Here is a 26,663-nt window from a genome sequence, read left to right on the forward strand (position 1 = left end):
TGGGGGGCTTCTCTGGCAGATCTTAGAGAGGAGATGCTGTCAGGCTGGACCTGAAACATGTAGGGCTTTATAGGTGATAAACTGCACAATTGAATTGGGACTGGAAACTTATTGACATCAAGTGGAGCTGTTTCAATAGAGGCATGGTATGCTCCCTATAATTATTAATACCCCCATCCCATTTTGCCATTCCTAAAACAACTTTTTCCCCCTGTGGCTACAGAACTTAAAGAAATTGTACTTCTTCCATTCTTGTCTGAGACATTGGAAAGTAAAGCACTTGGTTGCCTTGAAGTCCTGAAATGCTGAGTTCAGAATTTCCAAAGGGGAGGGTCAATTGATGAAAGGCTTGGCAATGTTGTGGGCCAGTTATTACTGGATAAGTGGGTGGGGTAACAATGAGCTAACAAACCTAACTTCCTTAATAGTTTTGTGGTAACGAGTTTCTTAGTAGAGATTAAAAGTCTGAACCTAAAGGTGCATATTTCTTCTTGCCTGACGCAAACATGAAGAAATGTAGCTCTGTCAGTCCATGGTAGAATGATAGAAATGTACACTAGAAAACACGCTGTAATTCATAAGTTTTTAAAAAGTTGGGAGATAATTTTAGAGGCCACTATAATGTTCCAAAAGGAGGGCATACTGCAAAGTGATATGAACTTGGAAGTTCTCAAAGGCTTCCTTAAGTAAGATGGAAAATAAAGATTTTATTGATTTTATTGATGTTAAAGTTTTTATATTGTAATTGTGTTTTTGGTGGCATTGAATTTTGCCTTGTGAACCGCCTCGAGTTGCCAGAAGGCTGAGAGGCAGCATACAAATACAGCAAATAAATAAATAAATAGTCATACTTCAGTGTTTCTCAACCTAGGGTCGGAACCTCTGGGGGAGGTCGCAGGGTTTTTTTTAGAGGTGTCTCCAAAAAACCACGAGAAAACACATGTTTCTGATGGTCTTAGGAACCCCTTTGGCAGAGAAGGCTGAAGATCTCTCTGTTTGTCTTTCTCTTCCTTTTTGGAAATGGACAGCAAATCCTCCCACCAAAAGCCCTCCTGCTTCTGTGAATGTCCAGCTTCTCAGCTGGCCTCTCAGCCAAAGGGAGGGCTGTTTGTGAGATTCCAAGCGGGGAGGGAGAGCAGGCATGCTTGGCTGATAGCAGTGTGTGCACGGGCAAGGGAGAGCGTGTGAGGCTGGAGGGAGGCTTGCGTCAGTGAGTCCCCTCAAGGCAGGGGGAAAAGCATCCATGTGATGTGGGACTGAGAGTGGCCCAGCAGCATTTACAATACAATCTATAACTGTAGCAAAAATACAGTTATGAAGTAGCAACAAAAATAGTTTTATGGTTGAGGGTCACCACAACATGAGGATCTGTATTAAGGGGTTGCGGCATTAGGAAGGTTGAAAAATACTGTCATACATTTTTCATGTGCATGTTGTTTGGTGTGAAAAAAAAAATTGCTGAAACACATCAAACAATTCTAGCCTTCTAGGATTAAACTTGTCCTGCATTTCATTAGGGTGGGGTGGGGGGTGCAGTTAGAGTTTCATGGTTAGAGTTTTGACAGTGAAGTGCTGTCTGGACAGGTCTGTTATACTCTTTCAAATGCATGGAACAGCCATAACAGGCTTTTCAAGGAATGCTAAGTTACATAGCCACACCTTACAATACCTGTGCTCACTACCAATGTCAGTATGCTGAATGCTTACATAGTGGCTTTCATTTTCAACTTTCTTTGCAGACTGTGTGATTACAGGAATAATCAGTCCTTTGGAAGGCAGTGAGCGCATGACTCTGGCTAAGGATGCAATCCTGGAGGTGTGATTGCAAGTTTAAAGTCCTGGTCTTGAGTTTATATTGCTAAATAGTCTTGCGAAATCATCGTAAGCTGCTACTTCCTCTAAGATCTGCTAGAGCTATTTAATATCTCCACAGCTAAGGCGCCCCTCTATCCAGACATATCCCATCGTAGCCAGCTAGAGGCATCTGAAAAGCCCACAGACAGCATGAAAAGGCACCAGTTAAGATAGTGGTTCTCAACCTTCCTAATGCCATGACCACTTAATACAGTTCCTCATGTTGTGGTGACCCCCAACCATAAAATTACTTTCATTGCTACGTCATAACTGTAATTTTGCCACCTTTATGAATCGTTATGTAAATATCTGATATGCAGATGTATTTTCATTCACTGGACCAAATTTGGCACAAATCCCCGATACACCCAAATTTGAATACTGGTGAGGTTGGGGCAGGATTGATTTTGTCATTTGGGAGTTGCTGGAAGTTATAGTTCGCCTACAATCAAAGGGCATTCTGCACTCCACCAACGATGGAATTGAACAAAACTTGGCGCACAGGACTCCCATGACCAACAGAAAATACTGGAAGGGTCTGGTGGGCATTGACTTTGCGTTTTGGAGTTGTAGTTCACCTACATTCAGAGAGCACTGTAGACTCAAATAATGATAGATCTGTACCAAACTTGGCACGAATACTCAATATACTCAAATGTGAATACTGGTGGAGTTTGGGGAAAATAGACATTGACATTTGGGAGTTGTAGTTGCTGGGATTAATAGTTCATCTACAATCAAACTGCATTCTGAACCCTACCAACGATAGAATTGGTCCAAACTTCCCACACAGAACCCTCATGACCAACAGAAAATACTGTGTTTTCTGAAGGTCTTTGGCGACCCCTTCTGACACTCCTTGCAACCCCTGCCAGTGGTCCCAACGCCCATGTTCAGAAACTCTGAGTTAAGACCTTAAACCACAATCCTAGCTGATTCTGAATCTAGATATTATAGTTTCAAGTTCATGTAACAAGAGTGGGGTGTTGAAAATTTCTGGTAAATCTGAGGAAGGGAGAGTCTATGTCTTGTGGGAGTACAAAGGTTATTAAGCCCAAACATCATCATTGGGAGACATCATACAGTGTTTTGAACTTGGGAAATTCTGTTCCTGGCTAACAGCTACTGTCAGGGACCTTTTGTAGATATCTCTTAATATCTTTTCAAGAGAATATAAATCCACATTTCCCATACCATTTTTTGAGAAGCATGTTGAAAACTGGATGAAGAATAAAGGAAAGAAGAGGCAGCTGATAACAACTGGTTCCCACAAAGTGTGAACTGAAACAGGTCCTTTGTCTTGAGTAATGTCTGTTCATTTGGTAGCAAGAGTGGGGAGATCAAATTATTGTTAGGAGACCTTGAAAACTCAGGTGCCTGCCACTTAGGCTCTGCAAATGAATCACTGGGTCTAATTACTTTCAGCTTTTGATGTAATTTCTGTAACACTTCCCAATGTGGAAAATGTTAGGCCTCTGTTTTCATGACAACTAAGTGAAGGTTTAATTTGGGAGATAACACGTCACCCAATAAGTACAGAATTAATTTATCTTGGTTGAAGACAAATTGCTTCATGTAATATCAGATGTTGATGCATAACAATCTGTGCTGAAAGACTTAGTTGTTATTCTATTATGTCAATGTGTTCTTATTGGGATTTTTTTTTCTCTTACAGTGCTGTAGGTAAAACATGCCTACTCATCAGTTATACAACCAATGCATTTCCTGGAGAATATATCCCCACAGTGTGAGTAACTTATTTTCTTTAAATATATTCCTTTTCAGTATCTGAAGCTAGGGTTCACATCTCTACCATGGAAAGCCAATGGGTGATCTTGAGCCAGTCACACTCTCTCAGCTTCAGAGGGAAGCAGAGGCAACCCCCCCCCCCAACAACTCCTGTGATAGGTTGCCATGCAGCACCACCACTAAAAGAAATTATAAACTGCACAGAGCAGTTTAGGAAAACCTTAGGAAAATGCAAGTTGATTTAATCTAGCACCCAAAAATGAGGGGCCATACCAGATCGCCAGATATTTTTTTTATTGTGTCAGGAGTGACTTGAGTATTTGAAGTCACTTCTGGTGTGAGAGAATTGGCTGTCTGCAGAGATGTTGTCCAGGGGACTCCCGGTTGTGTTACCATCCTGTGGGAGGCTTCTCTCATGTCCCTGAATGGGAAGCTGGAGCTGATAGATGAGAGCTCACCCTGTCTTGCAGATTTGAACCGCTGACCTTCAGGGCAGCAGTTCAGCCAGCGCAAGGGTTTAACCCATTGTGCCACTTTGGCTCTGGATAATGGGGTGAGCATAACATAAGGGGTTTTGTTAATGTGACTTCAGTATTATAGTTTTGGCTCAGGACAGATCCCAGAATTAACCAAAAGTCTACTCCAAAATTCTTTTTCTGTGTTTTGCAGCTGGTTTTGGGTGTGATGGCAGGGAAGTTTTTAAAAAAGGAAACTGCTGCTCCAGGCAGCAGTCTGGCACGTGCTTTGTGTGTTTTTGTTCTCCTTTTTAAATTATGAGGCCTGGTGGCTACAGAAATTCTGTTGAGAGCCACAAGTGGGCAGGGGGCTGCCTTTACTTCCTCCCTGCTGCATTGGATATTCCACAACCGAGCCAACTTATTATTTATTTATTTACTACATTTATATACCGCCCCTCTCAGCCCAAGGGCGACTTGGAGCGGTTAACAATAGGCAACAATTCGATGCTGGTGCAGTTACAACAAATTAAAACAATCATAAATATTGTAAAATACTAACAGCAATATAAAAACATAAAAATCATACACAGCATTTAAAAACACTGTCAAAGCATCTCCATCTCAAATCATTATCCAGTTGCGTTGTCGGTTGTCCATAATATCATATACCTATGCCATATTCGGGAAGGCCTGTTCGAAAAGCCAGGTTTTCGCCATTCTTCGAAAGGACAGGAGGGAGGGGGCTGATCTTATCTCTCTATGCAGGGTGTTCCACAGTTCCCAATACTTTGGGAAAACTCCTCAATTTCACTGGCTTTCTAGTTTTTAGCAGTGTATTTCACAGAAAAAACTATTAAACAATTCACTGACTCTTCCGTCTTGTCCTTTAGCTTCGACAACTATTCAGCAAATGTGATGGTTGATGGAAAGCCGGTCAATCTGGGCTTGTGGGACACAGCTGGGCAAGAAGACTATGACAGACTACGCCCATTATCCTATCCACAAACAGTAAGATTTTACAGTGGAAGACCTGAAATATGTTGGTGGGTGATGGGAGCTTCAGGTGGCAGGTTTGCAGATTGGGGGTTCTTCCAGTTTAATTTCATATGTGTTGATCCAGTATGCTAAACCTTACAAACTAGATACAAATGGGGATGATCCTTGTTCATATATGTAACAGACCCAGGTACGGAGTACCTTTCAGTCTATAGTGTTGGATCTCTGCACTTCCAGACCAGGCTTTTGTAATCTCCTGTCAAGAACAATTCCAGGTGTAATGACCTTGCAAAGTCAGCCCAGTGAAGAGGTCAGTATGGGTAGGGCAAGGTCATGACATCTGGAAAAACAATCCTTTCAGGTATATTTCTGTGCTGCTACCCAATCACGAAATTAACTGCATATTATTTTGTCTGTGCCAGAGTGCTGTGGTTTAGCCACCACAACGTAAGCAGCTGTACTGCACAAGTATGCCTCTCATTTGTTTCTGTGGGGCCCTTGCAGTCATTTGACACAAGATTTCTCACTTTTTAACATGCCATGATGTAATTGTAAACCTCCCTCAATACAGCTGTTTCTGCTGCCTTGCTTCCTTTTCATCTCAGTTGTATGTGTCACGCTTCTAACACGAAAGCTTACTCATCTGGCATTCATTAGTTGCTCCCAGAAGGATGGGGTGGGGGAGAGAAATGGAAGCAGCACTGTTTGCTTCCCTTGGAGCTCTGCATTTGCTCCTTGGCTGAGCTCAGTGATTTTTAATAGATTTTTAATTCAGGGATATGTCTGTTGAACCAGAGAGATTACACTGTGTTGCCCAAACGATGTCCATCTGCACCTCACTCAGAATATACCAGAAGAATGTCACAGTGAAATAATGGAGCGAGGGCACAGACTGGATTGGCCAGCGAGCCCTCGATGAGAGGTCAGCATCTCCACTAAAAAGGCAGCCTTTGTTTGCGCTTGCTTGTCAGGCACAGTCTGACACTATCTTTGCAGAGCGCTGGTGCTGATCAGCTTTTCACTGGGGTGCAAGGGATGAATTGTGACAGAAGAGCTCATTGAAATGAAAATGTGGGCTGCAGCTCTGCAACGGGTTCATTTGGATCCGTTAGGATGGTAACAATTGGCGCAAGTGTATTGTGTGCTGCGAATGGAATTGCCATGTACTACCCTCTGCTCATTCTTCGGCATTGGGCAAGGGAGGAAGGATGCAGTCGATTCTTAAATTCAGCAGCTACTGCAACTCAGCTCTTCAAAACCTATTTTTTCAAAGATACAGATTAGCCAATTAATGCCGTGCTTTGAGTTAACCTCTCCCTCTAGACATGATGATTGACAGTTTTATTTCAAGTAAAATCTTTATTATATAGTCAGGTTTTTTTAAATGACATTTCATCACAAATAGGTAAAGTAAAAAAAATTACAATGGCACCCAGAATAAAAGCAATCAGGAGAACAAACAGGATGCATATATCAACAATCAATACACTTGGAAACTTTTTTATAGTTAACATTACATGCTATCTGTGCAGTTCCTGCAAGAATTGCAGGTTCAAAGAAAACATGTTCCTTTGTTACACTGTATCATCAGAATTGGATCCCACTTAACGGATTCAGTTAATTGCCCCCTTTTTTTGATTATTTGTCACATGGAGTAAGATTCAAGTATGAAAATTTTTGGGTTGTTATTGTTTTTTACCTGGAATTTCCATTTTTGAATGTTGCTGATTGTTTCTTGCCCGGATTTCCCCTGTTTTTGAGTGTGGTTCTTTATTTACTGTTATGATTTTTTTTAAAGTTAAATACTGGTAGCCAGATTTTATTCATTTTCATGGTTTCTTCCTTTCTGTTGAAATTGTCCACATGCTTGTGGATTTCAACCAACCTGGACACAGCATATTATTTGAGAACACAGAAATGCTGGACCGCTCTAACAATTACCATGTCAGACTATATAGAGAAGCAATTTAAATCCACAAGCACGTGGAATTCCAGGCAAGCTAATCACCTCCCAAGAAAGGATTCCCCCAGGCAGTAAGAAGCCAGACTTTGAAAACTGCTAGGTCATTAAATGCTAATCAAAGTGACCAATTGCTACATTCACACCTAGCTCCAACAGACAAGAGTTCTTTCTCCCACACAGGACATCATTCCACAGATATATAAACCCAATTTTCCTAGTTTCCAACAAACCTCTGAGGATGCCTGCCATAGATGCAGGCAAAATGCCAGGAGAGAATGCTTCTGGAACATAGCCATACAGCCTAGAAAACTCACAACAACCCAGTGATTCCGGCCATGAAAGCCTTCAACAAATACATGATTTTTTAAAAAACTTATCTCATTTAATAATAGTCTAGGAACGTAGGTTATAATTTTACTTTTAACATCCCCTGAAAGCTGAAAGGTTGAAGCTGTTTCTGTATGGTGGCTTTTTCCTGATTTGGTATGCAGACTATTTTATACTTAACTTTCCTGGGAATCTATTTCTGATCCTTGTATTTGCTTGCTCACACTATGAAAAGGACATTTTCACCCCAGGTCTTAGAGTGAGGGATTGGCAATGTTATATTACTCTTTCTGAGAGAACTGCCGGAAAAGCCAGAAAGAAAATAAAAAAAGCTTCCTTTGTTCCTTAAGAAACTCCAGTGTGACTCATCTGGGGCAAACACCGAGCAATGAGGAAAACGCACACCTCAAACATTAAGCCCCAACAAAAGGAAATCCGTCACTGTTTTTATGTCCGTCCAGCTCTGATTGCTGACCTGTTCTCTTCTGTTAATGGGTCAAAAGCAAATGAAAATCTTTGCTGCGACAGCTTAGAGTCCAAGAGATCTTTTCAAGTATAAAATTGCCAAAAGAGCCATGGGTTCTACAAATCTAAAGCATTTTCTATCTTTAGTAAGCAAAAATAAAGTGCTTTCTAAACATGCTCATGCAAACCCCGTGATTTCAGGGGAAGAATATTGAATTCCTTGGGGCCAAATGTGCTTCGGCAAGAATATTGCACCCCTCTGGCTATCCATGAAGTTTGTGCTCTTAATTTACAGTACAGTAGTGTTTAAACTGGCTTGGTTGAAATCTCTGCAGACTTCCTGTTCAGTATGTTGCAGAAAAATACTAGCTGATATAAGTTCTTAGAACTTTTGAAGGACTAGCTTCTTGTTCAGTGTTTCTCAACCTGGGGTCGGGACCTCTGGAGGGGTCGCGAGGGGGTTTCAGAGGGGTCACCAAAGACCATCGGAAAATATTTATTTCTGATAGTCTTAGGAACCAGGCTGAAGATCTCTCTGCCTGTCCTTCGCTTCCTTTTTGGAAACAGACGGCAAATCCTCCCACCAAAAGCCCTCCTCCACTGTGATTGGCCGTCTTCTCAGCCAAGGGGAGGGCTGTTTCTTAGACTCCAAGCCGGGAGGGGAGAGCAGGTGTGTTCAGCACATGGCAGCATGGTGCACATGCCCAAGCGAGGGAGAGTGTGCAAGCTGGAGGGAGGCTCACGCAAGATAGTTCCTTCAAGGCATGGGGGTTCTGTGTGGGAAGTTTGGCCCAATTCTATCGTTGGTGGGGTTCGGAATGCTCTTTGATTGTAGGTGAACAATAAATCCCAGCAACTACAACTCCCAAATGTCAAGGCCTATTTTCCCCCAAACTCCACCAGTGTTCACATTTGGACATATTGAGTATTTGTGCCAAGTTTGGTTCAGATCCATCATTGTTTGAGTCCACAGTGCTCTCTGGATGTAGGTGAACTACAACTTCAAAACTCAATGCCCACCAAACCCTTCCAGTATTTTCTGTTGGTCATGGGGGTTCTGTGTGCCAAGTTTGGTTCAATTCCATCTTTGGTGGAGTTCAGAATACTCTTTGGTTGTAGGTGAACTATAAATCCCAGCAACTACAACTCCCAAATGACAAAATCAATCCCCGCCCCCCACCCCACCAGTACTTAAATTTAGCTACGAGGGTTGAATAAAAAGGAATGCTTCCACCTTTGTAACTCCTCAACAGATGACAGTACTGGTATGCAGCAGGTATTGGTTTGTTCAGTAGACTCTCCTCTACAGTTCTGTTTTGCCGGAATGCCTTAGCATTGAACGGTTGTGTTGTTAAAGTGTGAACTATGGAACCCTGCACAAACGGTTGGTTAATGTGACTTAAGCAACGTGCAGTCATTGAATTCTTGACAGCAGAAGGTGTCATCTCAGTATCTTTAAACTTACTTGCCCAATGATGCACAGTACTCACATCAACATAATCACCATAATTTCTGATGAATCTCCTTTGGGGTGACATCTTCTGCTGTCAAGAATTCAATGACTGCACAATTTTTAAGTCACATTGACCGACTGCCTGTGCAGGGTTCCATACTTCACACTTTAACAACAAAACCGTTCAATGCTAAGGTATTCTGCCAAAATGGAACTGTAGAGGAGAGTCTACTGAACAAGCCAGTACTTGCTGCATACCAGTACTGCCATCTGTTGAGGATTTACGAAGGTGGAGGCATTACTTTTCATCCAACCCTCGTATTTGTGCCAAATGTGGTTCAGTGAATGAAAATACATCCTGCATATCAGATATTTACATGACAATTCATAACAGAAGCAAAATTTCAGTTATGAAGTAGCAATGCGAATAATGTTATGGTTAGAGAGGTCACCACAACATGAGGAACTTTATTAAGGGGTCGCGGCATTAGGATGGTTGAGAAACACTGTTCTGGTTCATGGGAGTTGAGTTCTCTATTCGTATTGATCCCAAAATGGTTGCTCAAGAATGAATTAGGCTAGCATACTTACCCCAGGCAGGCGAACATCCTATAAGTAGGGAAAAGTTACGAAAACTCTCAGTGGTGCGGTTTCCTTTCCCACATTTCTGAAGGAGGGTTGCACCATGTGATTCAGTGTAAGTGTAGTAAATGATGGACAAAGCGCTGATTTGTTTCCTTTTTCAAGCCTCTCATAACCTTAACCGAAGTTGTTTCATGCTATTACTAGGTTGAAGGAACCAATGGTAAGGATTTAACTCCCAGGGTGAAACGGCAACAGCTCTGCGTATGTAACTTTCAACCATTAAGCTCCAAGCTCTTTCATCTTTCTTTTTTCGGCTTCTGCTTCTGCTGCCGTTAAACTGGCTTCCCATAGTCTGGTGCAGGAATGGGCCAACTTGGGCCCTCTAAGTGTTTTGGACTGGAGCTCCCACCATTCCTAACAGCCTCAGGCCCTTTCCTTTTCCCCCTCAGCCGCTTAAGCAACTGAGGGGGAAAAGGAAGGGGCCTGAGGCTGTTGGGAATGTTGGGAGTTGCAGTCCAAATCACCTGGAGGGCCCAAGTTGGCCCATGCCTGGTCTAGTGCCTTCATGTTGTCATACGGATTCAAGCAGCCCTTGTAAAAGTCTTCGAGATTAGGCTTTTATTGTCCAGAGTCCAATTATCTGAAATATTTCAGGCAATCTTCTCTTTTTTCCTGGATGGGGAAACCACGGAAGAGCCTGGTGGAAGGTGGCCACGGTGTGGCCAGAGGCACTTCATCACTGGCAAGCCGGAATAGTCGCAGGGGGCTATGGGACCACAGGGATGCCAGGTGCTGCTCTTTGCTGCATGGATGACTATTGTTGCCAGGGCTTAGCTGCGAAGGGATCCAAGGGCTGACCTAACAGAAAGGCTGGAGCTACAACCCAATCAACTAACACTCTTAAACACCACTGATTCTTTAATGATTGATCTGCACGTCACAAAATCTAGGTATAGGTATGGTGGAGACTAAAGGAGAAAATGCCAATTTCCTAGTGATTAGAGCTGAGGGACCTGAGTAATGCAGAGGGTCACTGTTTTGGCCCCTTGGAAACGGGCCCAGAAGACTACAGGTATTTATTTACTACGTTTGAATGCCACCCTTCTCAGCCCTCAGGCGACTCAGGGCAGTTTACAGCGGCAATGATTCAATGCCCCAAAATACCGTAAAACATTTTAAAACATCAGCACATAATAAAAACCAGAACAAGAATATTAAAAACATAAATCTTATCTTCTTATACCAACTGGAAAACTCCCCAAGTCATGATATGGAACTGGATAAGCCTGTCAGGAATTGAACAACTAAGGGGCCTGTGTTGTGCTTTTTGTGTGTGTTGTGTGTCAGGAGCAACTTGAGAAACTGCAAGTCGCTTCTGGTGTGAAAGAATTGGCTGTCTGAAATGACTACAAGAAAGGAGATTCCAACATTAGGAAGAACTTCCTGTGAGAGCTGTTCAGTAGTGGAAAACTCTGCCCCGGAGTGTGGTGAAGGCTTCTTCTTTGGAGGCTTTTAAGCAGAGGCTGGATAGCCATCTTTCAGGGGTGCTTTGATTGCAATTTTCCTGCTTCTTGGCAGGGGTTGGACTGGCTGGCCCATGAGGTCTCTTCCAACTCTATGATTCTGTATGGGGGGCGCCCATATATTTTACCATCCTGTGGGAGGCTTCTCTCATGTCTCCGCATGGGAAGCTGGAACTGACAGACGGAAGCTCACCCTGCTCCCCAGGTTCGAACTGCTGCTCTTTTGGTCAGCTGTCCTGCCAACACAAGGATTTAAACTAGGGGTCCTCAAACTTTTTAAACAGAGGGCCAGATCACAGTCCCTCAAACTGTTGGATGGCCGGATTATAATTTGAAAAAAACATGAATGAATTCCTATGCACACTGCACATATCTTATTTGTAGTGCAAAAACCACTTAAAAATAATACAGTAATTAAAATGAAGAACAATTTTAACCAATATAAACTTATTAGTATTTCAATGGGAAGTGTGGGCCTGCTTTTTGCTGATGAGATAGGATTGTTGTTGTGTGCTTTCAAGTCACTTCAGACTTAGGTTGACCCTGAGTGACGGCCGGGGAAATGACCTTGGTGGGCCGTATCCGGCCCTCGGGCCTTAGTTTGAGGACCCCTGGTTTAAACCATTGTGCTCCCGGGGAAATAGTAATGCAGTTCATGATTCAGTTCAGTAGCATGCATAAGCAGTGATGGGTTTGAGTGTTTTCCTGACAAAAGTGTGTGAGGACCTTCACGGAAGAGGCAGAATTCTCTCTTCCCGACTTTCTGTCTCTGATGATTTTGAATAGCATTCTGTTCGTTCATTGTATCATAAAGCGGATTTGTGGCATCGTAGCTGCTGGGGATTAATCTCTATGTCATGACCCCCCCAAAAACTGCCTTGGCAGCCTCCTGATTGAAATTTGTCTTGATATGTTGGGAACTCATTCCTGCAGTGTGTTACTAGTCAATGGGTGTCTTGGCACCTCATAACTGGGAGAGGAAGCCCGACATCATATCCCAGCACTTCCATCTCCAGTGCCTCTGAAATCCTTCCATTGGGGTGATGTCAGACTGAAAATGTCATTTTGTTGAGGGGAAAGGTGCATTATCGATTGCATTATAGTTATGATGTCAATCTTGACCTTAATTTTGAAAAGGTGCATTCAGTTACCTGATTCTTCCATCTTGAGTGCAAGCTGAGCATCTCTGCTACTCAAAGTCTATATAACTTGTCCCAATACAATAGTGACCCAATACAATAGTGCAGAATGGCATTAAGAGTATCTAGTCTTAAGGGGAGCTTTCCTATTAATTTCCTTGATGGTTGCTCTCCTCATTGAAAAGAGCTGCGTTGTCTGCTCTTTTAAGCCAAAGTCCGCTTCCTCACATTTTTCCTGGTCTTCAAGGGAGAGAATAGGCTCATAAAGGCACTGATGGTGCTATAACTGGAGACCAGTGAGAGCTGAAACATGTCACATTCATGTTTTTTGTAAACTGAGATCACCCTCTTAAAAGTGAATATAAGGAAAGCAATGAACGTACTTCCAGGTAAGTGTATTTATTGTGCTCCAAGACTGTACAAAAGCCACATTTTTATCTGTGTTGGCAAGGAGTGCCCAAATGAACAACAGTTTCACAATATGGATCTGATGACAAAAAGGATGGCAGCGCAAGAGGACCTGCTTCCGAGGTCAAAATGTTGTGTCTGTGAAGCTAATTTGGTCATCAGTTCCTCCAGTTTTGTGTGTCTTGACACCGTTATCACCTGGAAATGCAGGCAGATGAGGTTTTGAGGTGTTTCTTTTTTTTTTTTTTTTGCCACCAACCCCAGTGTGCTTTTTTTTTTTGTAACTGGAAATCTCTGTAACTGGGACGAGGAGGCTGATAATAAAAAAACAATTAAGCCACAGATGTAACTGCTGGAAACTAAGACTCTTAAAATACTGTTTTACAGGATGTCTTCTTAATTTGCTTTTCCCTTGTGAGCCCTGCATCCTTTGAAAATGTCCGTGCAAAGGTGAGTGGAAAACCGGCATTTCTTTAATTCTTTAGGCAGTATTTCCCAAAATGTTTTGACTTTCTTCCAGTAATAGGATAAATAGGTTCTTTTAAGTACTGGAATGAAAGCAGCAAAATTTTGCTTTCTAAAATGAGGGTTCTTGAATAATCCACCATGATTTGTTTTCAAATATACTGCAATGTATCTGATTGCAATGTTGCTTGAGAATTGCACTCAGAAAAAATAAACCTTCCAGAAGTTCTGCTAATTGAACTTCTTTTTTGCATTGCTACTTTATACAAAAGTTGTGCCCGTGTTTGCTTGACTTCCTGTTCCTTCCCCATTCTTTTGTGTCGTATCTACTAAACGATAAAGTGCAGGCAAGGATTGTGTGGGTTAACCTTTGCACACAATCAGAATACTTTACAGCCATAAATAAATACAGTCCTTCCCGATTCCTAGCTCAAGTCCTGGAGGAAAGGAGCGGCTGCCTCTCCGTCAAGCAGTTCTCAGAGAAAAGAGGGACGTGTGTTCCAGGCCTGCAGCTGGGCACTGGAGACTGGGCTTCTGTCCTGTGTGTTGGAAACAAGGGCATGATTCACACTCCGGGTTTTATGTGTTGGGTACTGATCAGCTGGTAGGCAGTTCATGAGGGCCTAAGGCTTCTTTGAAAGATGCACGCTGTTTTCCCAAAACTTGAAAATAATTATCCCATTTGTTTTTTAAGTTTTGCATCAAATACATTCTTGCACTTGTAGGCAATCCCTGAGTTAAATAGGTTCTTTAGGTTTGTCCTTGAAATTGTATATAAGTCAGAACAACAACATTTTAAAGTGTAACTCCAGGCAAATATATAGAGAGGGGGGGGGGGGGAGCAAGCTAGCTTTGGGGAGATAAGATGGGGTATAAATAAAGTATGATAATTATATTATATTTTGGAGCCTCCGGTGGCGCAGTGAGTTAAACCACTGAGCTGCTGAACTTGTCTAGCAAAAGGTTGGTGGTTTGAATCAGGGTAGCAGCAGCTTCTGCCAACCTAGCAGTTCGAAAACATGCAAATGTGAGTGATCGATAGGTATTGCTCTGGTGGGAATGTAGTGGCACTCCATGCAATCATGCTGGCTACATGACCTTGGAGGTGTCTTCGGATAATGCCGGCTCTTTGGTTTAGAAATGGAGATGAGCGCCACCACCTAGAATCGGACATGACTGGACTTAATGTCAGGGGAAAATCTTTCCCTTTTCTATATAGCTAGCTTTGGGGAGATAGGGTGAGTTATAAATAAAGTGTTATTATTATATTATTATTATTATTGGGCCGCATGGGGAAGGATTAACACTTCTGCAGTGTTTCTTTTGCTGTCTGTGTTCTTGTTCAAAATTCACCTCACTTTCTGTCCATGTAATAATTAGATTTTGAAAAGTGTAGCTTGTTATGGAAACAAAGATTAGGATAAAGCTTTAGTGGAGATACTTTTTCCCTATGACAACTTCTCCCTAAAGGGAATCGGGGCGGCTTACATATGGCACAATGTGCCTAAAATAACGCATAATATAAACACACAATACAATAATTTAAGATCAAAACAGCCCCCAATAACCTATGATGAGAACTGTCATAAAACACAGCCAACTGTAAACAGGAACAAGGGAATAGGATAGTGCAAGTTGTAGCTCATGAACTAGGACATGGGACGAAAGTGCAATGCTCTGTCATTAACTGCAGACCGAAGATAGGCAGGGCTCGATCCATTCAGGGCTTTTTTAGGTGATGACCTGCACTTTGAATTGGGACTTTAAACTTATTGGTAACCAGTGGAGCTGTTTTAATAGGGTCATCGTTCGCTCCCTATAATTAGCTCCAGTTTGCAATCTTTAAGAACAGTTTCGGTCTTACTGTATTATGTTCCTGATTATTTTAGTAATTTCAAACTCACTAATAAGTATGATAAATTCCTTCATGTTCTCCGCAGTGGTATCCAGAGGTGCGGCACCATTGCCCCAACACCCCTATCATACTGGTGGGGACCAAACTTGATCTCAGAGATGACAAGGACACGATTGAAAAACTCAAGGAGAAGAAGCTGACTCCCATCACCTACCCACAAGGCCTTGCTATGGCAAAAGAGATTGGTAAGCCAGTTGCAGAGCTGTAGGAATTGGGTCAGGCTGGAGAGGGATTTCAGACTAGTTCGGATAGAATCCTACAGTTGGAAGAGACCCCAAGGGCCATCCAGTCCAGCCCCCTCTGCTATGCAGGGGCAGACAATCAAAACACCCCTGACAGATGGCTATTCCAGCTTGTCAGTATCCCCCGGTAGCACAGTGGGTTAAATCCTTGTGCCGTTGGAACTGAAGACCGACAGGTCGGAGGTTCGAATCCAGGGAGAGCGTGGGTGAGCTCCCTTTGTCAACTCCAGCTCCCCATGTGGGGACATGAGAGAAGCCTCCCACAAGGATGGTAAAACATCAAAACATCTGGGCGTCCCCTGGGCAATGTCCTTGCAGACGGCCAATTCTCTCACACTAGAAACGATTTGCAGTTTCTCAAGCCGCTCCTGACATGAAAAATAATAGTATTCTTCTGGAGACACTATTCCAAGTGAGGGCTGATCAAGCAGAATGGAGCAGGACTATGACTTATACTATTTACGCAGGCTAGAATCACATTGCCTATTTTAGCCGCTGTGGATTTTAGCTTTGGATTTATGTTCAACTTGTCCACATAAGACTCATGGGTCCCTTTCACATGGATTGTTGTCGAATCAAGTGCAACCCATCCTATATCTCTGCATTTCACTTGTATTGCCCAAATGTCCTACTGTAAATTTCTCCCTATTGAAAATAATTTTGTTTCTTTTGGCCCAACTCTAAATCTGTTGTGGTAATTTAAGATCCTAATGCTATCCTCTGGAGTATTAGTTATCCCTTCCTGTGTGGCACAGGGAGCACCCGATGGCACAGTGGGTTAAACCGCTGAACTTGCCGACCTTCTGTATTCACAAACCTTGACCATTTGCAGCTTGAAAATATTCTAAAACAGGAACCTTTGTAAAAGGTACACTGTTTTACTATAAGAGCCCCCTGTGGCGCAGTGGGTTAAACTGCTGAGCTGCTGAACTTGCTGACCAAAAGGTCAGCAGTTCAAATCTAGGGAGTGGGGTGAGCTCCTGCTGTTAGCTCCAGCTTCTGCCAACCTAGCAGTACGAAAACATGCAAATGTGAGTAGATTAATAGGTACTGCTTTGGTGGGAAGACAATGGTGCTCCATGCAGTCATGCCGTCCACGTGACCTAGGAGGTGTCTACGTACAACGCCAGCTCTTTGGCTTAGAAATTGAGATGAGCACCACCACCCTGAGTTGGACACGATTTGATTTAATGTCAGGGGAAACCTTTATCTTTTATTTATGGCTAGCTTTGGGGAGATAGGGCGGGTTATAAATAAAGTATTATTATTACATTATTATTATTATTGAATCACATGGGGAAGGGTTAACACCCCTGTAATGTTTGTTTTGCTGTCTGTTCTCCTGTTCAGAAGAGTTCGCCTCACTTTCTGCCCCTGTGATGATTAGATTTTGAAAAATGTGGCTTATTATGGAAACAAGGATTGGTCACCACCCTCCAGAGTCGGACACGACTGGACTTAATATCTAGGGGAAACCTTTACCTGTACTTCCTGTTTGGTCTCATTTGCCAGTGTGATGAGCCTGCCTTCTCTTTGTGCAGGTGCTGTAAAATACCTAGAATGCTCGGCCCTGACGCAGCGGGGCCTCAAGACGGTCTTTGACGAAGCCATCCGGGCCGTGCTCTGCCCTCCTCCCGTAAAGAAGCGGAAGAGAAAATGCCTGCTGCTGTAATGATGCCCCCGACCCCTTCTCCGAACCTTCTGTGCTTTGCTTGGAACAATGGAGCATTCACATCAATGCCAAGTTCTTCTGTTTTTAAAAAAATTAATTCTCTTCCATCAATTTTTTTCGACTTGTCATCAATTTCCTATGCCCCTTTGTTTAAGAGGTTAGATTCTTTCTTCTACTAAAGAGATCCTAAAAAAAAGACAAACCTATATAAAAGCCTTATTTTCTTTCCATGTCCTTTTTGCTCAGATTAATCAAGTGTTGCCAAATTACCTGCTCATTACTATGTTGCATTGTTGTGCTTTGTTCTATGGAGCACAAAACCTGTTTTTTAAAAGTCAAACAGGTGTCTTTAAAGATACTAATGTTTATTAGGAATTGCAGAACTTTATAGTTTTTTTTCCAGATATCGTATCAGTAGGAAAACGCTGCTGTTTCAGTGCATTCACATTCAACTGATGATCGTAGTCTCCCTTTCTCATGCCTGAACAAATGCAATAATTGACAACATCCAGGTTCCACTATTTTTGAGGGGAGGAAAAAAAACCCTTTCTTGCTTCTATGGACTGTAACTAAACTGTTTTTCCTTGAAGTGTATTGTCTTCCTTGACAGCAGCGTATTGTTTGGATGGATGAAAAGTTATCTTGTTCAAGGGAGATTTCCCAACAGTATTTTGACACTGTAAAGATCAATTTACACTACATTGTCAACGCCTAGTTCAATCAAATGCATTTCTCTCGTGTGTATTAAAACCAGTAAAACAAAACCCTCAGTTGCAGCAAAACAATAGATGAAGAGAGGGCTGGTGTTTTTATAGATCACTTGTTTGCATTTCCCAGTAGGGCATTCATTTACTACCATTTTGAACTGGTCATTCCCTCCCACCCTCTTGCTATTATATAGATGCTTTTATTCTGGAAATCTCTTCCTTCTGAGCAATATAACGTGTATTTTAGAACCTGAGTATATTTGCATTTTTTTTGTAGACTAGAGTATTCCAGCATAGCCTTGTTTCTGTCTTGTTTCCCTCCTTCTACTTTGATATTCCTGCTTTGGAGAAGCTTTTCTTTTCAGTTGTCTGGTGACTTGGTGTAAAAATCATGTGCAGCAGATATACCACTCCTAGTAACTTTTTTTATATGTATATTTCACACCACCTTAATGACCTTTCTCTAATGTCACCATTTGCCAGGTGTTCTGACGCTGTAACTTTACTAATGCTGACAATTGCCCTCTTAACCTCGCCATGAACATGTATTTCCTGTTGGTTGATCTAGTTGCGGTAATTGGGTCTGTAACGTAGTGCTAACTAATCATGTTCCCGACATCCCAGAGGCTGGCAAGAACACACTGAATGACGACAACCTGTCGACTACTACTAGAACAAACAAACATTAAAAAAATGCGAGTTTGCAAGATTATGAAGTTTTTACATTGATCTTTTTGGTAATGCAATTTAGCAGTATGTTTTGCATGTATGACTTAATAAATTCTTGAATCACACTCGTGGTGGGACTTGGATTTCTAAAGTTCTGTTGATGTATGGCCTGTATCCCTATAGATCAGGGGTCCACAAACTTTTTAAACAGAGGGCCAGGTCACAGTCCCTCAAACTGTTGGAGGGCCGGATTATAATTTGGAAAAAAAAAATGAATGAATTCCTATGCACACTGCACATATCTTATAAACAATACAATAATTAAAATGAAGAACAACATTAACAAATATAAACTTATTATTTCAATGGGAATTGTGGGCCTGCTTTTGGCTGATGAGATAGGATTGTTGTTGCTGCTGTGTGCTTTCAAGTTGTTTCAGACTTAGGCTGACCCTGAGCGAGGGCCGGGTAAATGACCTTGGGGGCTGTATCCGGCCCCCGGGCCTTAGTTTGAGGATCCCTGCTATAGATGATGCCGGTGAAGCTTTGTTAGGATGGTTTGTCAGTATTTGACCTCAATTGGGGGGGAAAAGGTTGGGCTCCGCGTAGTTCTTGTGTATAGCTGACCTTTTGTATTCAATGGCTCTTGGAATCAAATCCCTGTGGATTTGATTCCAAGATATGGAATTGGAGTGGATCCTTTGGCAAGCATTTTGTAGGCAAGAGCACTACTTCTTAAATGATGGGTCCTGACTCCAAATGGGGTCCCTTCTGCGCAATGTTGGGGTCCCAAAGATTTTGGCATCAGTAAATGTTTTCTGAGAGACACCTAGTGGCCTCCTTGCCCATAGGCCCCTATGGCCAACCTCCCCATAGAGCAGGCATGGGCAAACTTTCTAACTTGGGAGCTGCATACAAACACTCCCTGCTAGGAGAAGGAAGGAAAGAGAGAAGGACGAAAGGGTGGAAGGGATGGAAGAAGAAAGAGGGAGAGAGGCAAGGAGGGAGGAAAGAGGGAAGGAAGGAAAGAGAAAAGGACGAAAGGGAGGAAGGGAAGGATGGAAGGAAGGAAGAAAAGAGAAGGAAGGAGAGACAAAAGCGAAGGTTGAAAAGGTGGAAGGGAAGGAGGAAGGAAAGAGAGAAGGACGAAAGGGTGGAAGGGAAGGAGGGAAGGAGAAAGAGGGAGGTAAGGAGGAAGGACAGGAAGGAGTCACAAAAAGGAAAAGGTTAAGAAGCCCTGGGCTAGAGAAGAGGGGTTTGCCTTTAAAGGAACACACTATTCCAAACTTCGCTTACCTTAAATAACTAGCTCTCCTTCAGAAAGGAAGCACTGACATTCCAATTTTTTTCTAAGACTTTACATAACTAGAATCCGGGTTAGACTGCAGCCGGGAGAAGTCGTTCATTTTTAGCGCAACACACAGGATTTTGCAACACAGGCTAGAAAAGGCATGGGCAAACTTAGGCCCTCCGGCTGTTTTGGAGTTCAACTCCCACAATTCCTAACAGCCTCAGGAAGGGGCCTGAGGCTGTTAGGAATTGTGGGAGTTGAACTCCAAAACACCCAGAGGACCTAAGTTTATCCATGCCTGGGCTAGAAGGAACTTGCCTACTTTCTTTGAAACTTAATGTATTAAAAGCATTAGCCAGAACTCCAGTTCTGCATTTTCTTGAGAATTTCTCTCAAAAGTGTTCAAGAGGAGCCGGCATGAAATTGGGAGCCCTCTTTGCCCCCAAAATGATACTTCAAGGGACAGGGTTGAAGAGAGAAGCGTTCTGCCAGGAATAACAGGCTCATGATCATCATCTTGATTTTCAAAACAGAAACAAGGTCGTATGAACATTTTATCACACCATAGTTCCAACACTACCACAAAATGGCTTAGTCTCAGTAATAAATAACCTTCATTGTTTCCTGTACACACACACACACATTTTCACTGTACAAGGGTGTGAAATGCTTTTACAACCAAGGTTTTGATCAGACCAGTGTTTCTGAACCTGGGAGTTGCGACCTCTGGGGGGGGGGGTGATGAGGGGTATCAGAGGGGTCACCAAAGACCATCCGAATACACAGTATTTTCTGTTGATCATGGGGTTCTGTGTGGGAATTTTGGCTCAATTCTATCATTGGTTGGATTCAGAATGCTGTTTGATTGTAGGTGAACTATAAATCCTAGCAATTACAACTCCCAAATGTCAAGGTCTGTTTTCCCCAAACTCTACCAGTTGGGGCATATTGAGTATTCGTGCCAAGTTTGGTCCAGATCCATCATTGTTTGAGTCCACAGTGCTCTCTGGATGTAGGTGAACTACAACTCCCAAACTCAAGGTCAATACCAACCAAACCCTTCCCAGTATTTTCATGGGAGTTCTGTGTACCAAGTTTGGTTCAATTTCATCATTGGTGGAGTTCAGAATGCTCTTTGATTGTAGGTCAACTATAAATCCCAACAACTCCCAAATGGCAAAATCAATCCCCCTCAACCCCACCAGAATTCAAATTTGGCCGTATCGCGTTTTTGTGCCAAATTTGGTTCAGTGAATGAAAATACATCCTGCATATCGGATATTTCCATTATGATTCATAACAGTAGTAAAATTACAGTTATGAAGTAGCAATGAAAATAATTTGATGGTTGGGAGTCACCACAACATGAGAAACTGTATGAAGGGGTCGTGGCATAAGGAAGGTTGAGAAACACTGGATTAGACTAAGCTGCTCGGACAACTCTTCGGGGTTTTCCTCGCGAAACATGTCCTTACTTAGAATATGGGGTTTCAACCCTTTAAAAATTAAATATGTATTTATCAGGGCTGAAAACCTGTAAACAAAGAGAACAAATATTGCATATGTATCCCAAGTATTCGTTAAGCAGGAAAGTAAACCAAATATTTCTGACATCCATGGTAGTGCAATGAAAGGCGCAAAGCCCAGCTCACCTTGCTGGGACCTTTGTGTCTATCCAGGCAGTCGATAGAGTTGTCTTGAACTTAAATGTTCATTTCCTGCTAGTGGTGTTTATTTCCGAGTTGACAAGTGCTTCTTAAACCTGCAGGTCTGTCCAGTTCTATCAGGCAAGCACAAATGAAAGGAGGCCCAATGCCTTCCGCGTCACTACTATCCCAAAGCGAAGTCCACCGTAGCCACTCTCTTCTATCTCCCTGCTCATCAAATTCACTCCTGCAGAGCTCTGGATTATGCTTAAAATCCACAATTGGCTCCTTTGCTCCAGTGAAACCGAAGGGTGCCACCTTCAAAATGACATGATACATTAAACAGCCCAGAATGACGGCCGCAGCGTGAAGTGTGTTGTGTGCTCATCATCCAGGAGTTATAAAAACAGCATCAACCTCTATGTCAGGCATGATTTCAGTACAGAGGGGCTGCTGCTCTCGCAAACAGATACATGGCCGCTGTTTCCCTAAGTCTACAGTTATACAATGTTCACGGAGGAGTCTCCTTGTGCTTGACAGGAAAGGAAAGACGTGTTGGCTTGAATAAGACTGTCGAGGGCTTTGAGGACAACATCCGGCATGTGATCCGTCAACATCTTGGGGCTGATTAAAATGTTACCAAAGGCAGTTTCTTTTGACCAGTTGGCAGTGTACCTGACGTCTGAAGAGCACCACCTGCAAAAAGGGACAAGAGGGGTAAGATGTGAACATCTCTGTCACATCATCATCATTATATACACAACAAGATCACTCTGCTGGCTTTTGCATTGGATCACATACCTGACACTTCCCAAGTGTCTACGACTGTGTGATGTATCGGCGAATAATGCGTGCAGATCTGAGTAGGGTGGCCTTTTGCAGCCGACATATAGTAATTTTTTCAGATTTTTTAAGTGCAGGCCAAGGTCTTTAGGCACTACACCCAGTGCACCAATCGCCACCTTGACTTGCTTGAATAAGATCACTATGTTGGCTTTTGTATTCGATCAAACATTGGACATTTCACTCTCTAGGACTGTGTGATGTATCGGCGAATAAAGCCTGCAGATCTGAGTAGGGTGGCCTTTTGCAGCTGACAGATGGTAATTTTTTCAACACTGATTGTTTTACAGTGCAGGCCAAGGTCTTTAGGCACTGCACCCAGTATGCCAATCACCACTGGGATCACTTTGACTGGCTTGTGCCACAGTCTTAGCAGTCCGATCTTCAAATCCTCATATCATGTCAGTTTTTCCAGTTTCTTCTTGTCAATTTGCTGCTGCCTTTGTTTTTTTTTCTCACAATCGTGAAAATTATTTATTATTATTATTAATAATAATAATAATTAATATTATTCTTATGTATATTTATATATTTATATCCTGCTTGCTTTCTCTACAAAAGAGACTCAAAGCGGCTTACAGTAAACCAAAGAAAATACAATTTAAAACCTAAAAGTATACAAACATAAAAATAGAATTAAATATTCGTGCTCTTAAAAAGTAAATAGTTAAAATCCCTAAAGACTTCCAGTTCAGTGCAGCAAGAAGCAGGGACAAGCATTTACCAACCTATTCTATGGTAACTGCTCACTGCACACAAGTGCTCTTGAAAGGCCACCATATTGATCCCCAAACTCTTCACTGCTCTGCGTTGCCTAAACAGATTTGTCTCCAGCTGGGAAAATTAACCTCTCTGCCTGGGGGATTATGAGGGTTTTAGTCCAAAAGACATATTTCACTTCGTATTGAATCTAGAACACTCGACTTGTACTCACATACCTCTTTGTCTACTTTCCAATTTGAAGACTACGAATATCTTCAGATTTGGACCAAGCCCATGTTCTTGCCTTCTTACCTCCCCATTGTCATGGCTTAGCCTCCAATCTAATGAGGAATACTTTGCTACTGCTTTGTGACACAGAACAGTATTATTCGGCTGTCAAAACGTACAAAAATATTTCTGCCAAAGGGATCAATACAAATTGATGCAAATTAATGGTTTGAGGTACTTGCTTAAGTACTAGTTTAAAAAGTAACCAATATAAAACATCTCTGTTTACTATTAATAAAAAAAATCCTGTATAAATATGTGAAGGGAAGTCATAGGGAGGAGGGAGCAGGCTTCCTTTCTGCTGCCCTGGAGACTAGGATGCAGAACAATGGCTTCAAACTACAGGAAATAAAGGAGATTCCACCTGAACATGAGGAAGAACTTCCTAACTCTGAGAGCTGTTCAGCAGTGGAACTCTCTGCCCCGGAGTGTGGTGGTGGCTCCTCCCTTGGAGGCTTTTAAACAGGCTGGATGGCCATCTGTCAGGGGTGCTTTGGTAGTGATTTTCCTGCTTTTTGACAGGGAGGAAATAGAGTTAGAAGAGATGACCCACAAGGTCTCTTCCAAACTTTCTAACTGTTCAGCAGTGGTGGTGTAGGCTTTTAAACGGAAGCTGGATGGCCATCTGTCAGGAGTGCTTTGAATGTGATTTTCCTGCTTCTTGGCAGGGGTTGGACTGGATGGTCCCTTCCAACTCTATGACACTATGATTCTATGCAGCTTCAATATAAAAGAGAATAAATATAATATGTTCCATAATATCATATTCATATCTGCTTTGATTTTTTTAGGTTGGACCAGCACACTTATTGCCATCTAGTTTTCAGTTTTCTATTAAAAGAGTGCATTTCCTGCCAGAGCAGACAGGAAAGGGAAGTTTAGAAATCACAGAGAGAGAGGCAGTAAACTGATCTCTCTTGAAGACCATCAAGCATTTTGACTGGTTTCCGGCATGTATTGTGACCACAGCCTGCAACAGGCAGGTTAACAAGTCAATGCCAAAGTCACTTCCTTGAGGGCAGAAAGTGCCTTAGAAGAGTCATGTCTGCTGCCTCAGCGATGTGAAATAATAGCCTCAAGTGGACAATCACTCTCTGAAATGTTTTCTTGATGCCAAAGAGAGGCCAAAAGTATCTTGTGCTAGCAAACACGGTTCTTAAAATAGAAGCAGTTTTACGAAATCGACAGAAAATTGAGACAGGGAAGTAGCAACGGTTTTGCTACACATAACAAACATAGAATCATAGAATCCTAGAGTTGGAAGAGACCTCATGGGCCATCCAGTCCAACCCCATTCTACTTGTCACAATCCCCATTGACTAAAAAGTGGTTTATAAATATTTTTTAAAAACCCCAATGTTTTGAATATGTAAACAACTAGGTACTTATGTATTCTCGAAGGCATTCAAGGCTGGAATCACTGGGTTGCTATGAGTTTTCTGGGAGGTACGGCCATGTTCCAGAAGCATTCTCTCCTGATGTTTTGCCCACATCTATGGCAGGCATCCTCAGAGGTTGTGAGGTCTGTTGGAAACTAGGGGGTTTATATATCTGAGGAATAATGTCCAGGGTGGAAGAAAGAACTCTTGTCTGTTTGAGGCAGGCGTGAATGTTGCAATCGGCCAGTTTAGCACTGAATGTCCTTGCAGTTTCAAGATCTGCCTGCTTCCTGCCTGGGGGAATCCTTTGTTGGGAATCCACAAGCATGTGGACAATTTCAATAGAAAGGAGGAAACTATGATAATGAACAAAATCTGGGTTGTTGCAGGGTTTTTTTGGACTATATGACCATGTTCTAGAGGCATTTTCTCCTGACATTTCATCCTCAGAGGTAGTGAGGACTACCTCTGAGGATGCTTGTCATAGATGCAGGCAAAACATCAGGAGAAAATGCCTCCAGAATATGGCCATATAGCCCGAAAAAACCCTGCAACAACCCAGTGAAAGCCTTTGACAATACATTGAACAAAATCTGGCTACCAATATTTTAAAAAACTCTAAAATCAAAAGATTTAATAAAGAACAACACTAAAAAAAAAGGGAATTCCAGACAAGAAACAATCAGGGCCAGCTAATCACCTTCCAACAAAGGACTTCCCTGGGCAGGAAGCAGCCAGACCCTGAAATTGCAAGGCCATTCAATGCTAATCAAGGTGGCCAATTGCAACAATCAGGGCCAGCTAATCACCTTCCAACAAAGGACTTCCCTGGACAGGAAGCAGCCAGACTCTGAAATTGCAAGGTCATTCAATGCTATTCAAGGTGACCAATTGCAACATTCACATCTGCTTCAAACAGGCATTCCACAGATATACAAACCCCACTTTCCTAGTTTCCAACAGACCTCAAAACCTCTGAGGATGCCTGCCATAGATGCAGGTGAAATGTCAGGAGAGAATGCTTCTGGAACACGGCCAGACAGCCCAGAAACTCACAGCAATCCAGACTAGGTTCTTAGTGCTTCTTCAGGTGATTTGCCCACTGAGCCAAGGAAAACTTCTTAAATATTCAAAACAACAAGGCACTTGGTAGCATGTGAAGAGAGAAAGAGGGAAGTGAAGAGAGAAAGAGGGAAGTGAAGAGAGAAAGGAGGGGAAGCGAAACAGACTGAAGAGCTCAAAAGTGGAAGCCAAGTGAGACATAAAGGGCGGCTGTGGTTTTTTAGCACACGTGGCAGGATTTGAAATACTATGGGACTTTTTTCTGTATGGACAAAATGCCTGAGATGGATATGCTTCCAAACTCAGAATACGGTTTCTTTGTCTCGAGCATCCCTGCTTCTCTGGCCCTTTTCTGATGGCCAACACACATCCACGCTCTCTTCATTGTTCCAACAGTTGTTAAACATATCTGAACTTCCTTGAATGTAAAATGTTAATTCAGGGGTCAAAAGAGGAGCAGGATGCCTAGCAATTTACCTTCTTGTGCTGTTTTCCTCCACAATGTGAATGATTCTCCCAGGGAGAAACAGGTGAGGATACTGCGGAGGAGAGTTTAAAGGTGAGTCGTCATCCAGGCTGTTGTAGGAAGGTGACCGGTGGACCATGAGGCTCTCTTCGGCCAGGAGAGGCTGGGCCAAAGCCAACTCATTCCGACCGTCCAGTTCGGTGGGAAAGTTATCCGGTTCCCCTCCAAACACTTCGTACCAACAGCCATGCAGCAAGATCTGGTACTGTGTGGCAACAAAAGGGAACAAAGAGAACAGATGGGAAGTGGTGAAACCATTTGTCTATGTGGGATCACATCCAAATCGGGAAGAACACTAGCACCCACAACAATTCTGCTCCATTCTTCCAAGACATA

General features: G+C 42.6%; 2 protein-coding genes across 4 annotated transcripts in view; one reads left to right on the top strand and one right to left on the bottom strand.

Annotated features, from left to right (window-relative positions):
- The window catches only part of LOC137095023 (ras-related C3 botulinum toxin substrate 1), a 30,386-nt gene extending 11,671 nt beyond the window's left edge, over positions 1 to 18,715 (top strand). The window contains exons 2-6 of the mRNA XM_067461216.1: positions 3,530 to 3,601; positions 4,952 to 5,069; positions 13,308 to 13,370; positions 15,326 to 15,485; positions 17,084 to 18,715. Coding sequence (XP_067317317.1) covers positions 3,530 to 3,601; positions 4,952 to 5,069; positions 13,308 to 13,370; positions 15,326 to 15,485; positions 17,084 to 17,214 — 544 coding nt within the window. The 3' untranslated portion in view covers positions 17,215 to 18,715. The remainder of the gene's footprint in view (positions 1 to 3,529; positions 3,602 to 4,951; positions 5,070 to 13,307; positions 13,371 to 15,325; positions 15,486 to 17,083) is intronic.
- LOC132782022 (diacylglycerol lipase-beta) overlaps positions 17,788 to 26,663 on the bottom strand; it is a 29,973-nt gene continuing 21,097 nt past the window's right edge. For all 3 annotated transcript variants that reach the window (XM_060786661.2, XM_067461214.1, XM_067461215.1), the window contains 2 exons: positions 26,279 to 26,532; positions 17,788 to 22,223 (listed from right to left, as the gene is read on the bottom strand). In XM_060786661.2, the coding sequence (XP_060642644.2) occupies positions 22,028 to 22,223; positions 26,279 to 26,532 (450 nt within the window). In that variant the 3' untranslated portion in view covers positions 17,788 to 22,027. The remainder of the gene's footprint in view (positions 22,224 to 26,278; positions 26,533 to 26,663) is intronic.

The sequence above is a fragment of the Anolis sagrei genome, chromosome X (assembly GCF_037176765.1).
Source record: "Anolis sagrei isolate rAnoSag1 chromosome X, rAnoSag1.mat, whole genome shotgun sequence".
NCBI classification, from domain to species: Eukaryota; Metazoa; Chordata; class Lepidosauria; order Squamata; family Dactyloidae; genus Anolis; species Anolis sagrei.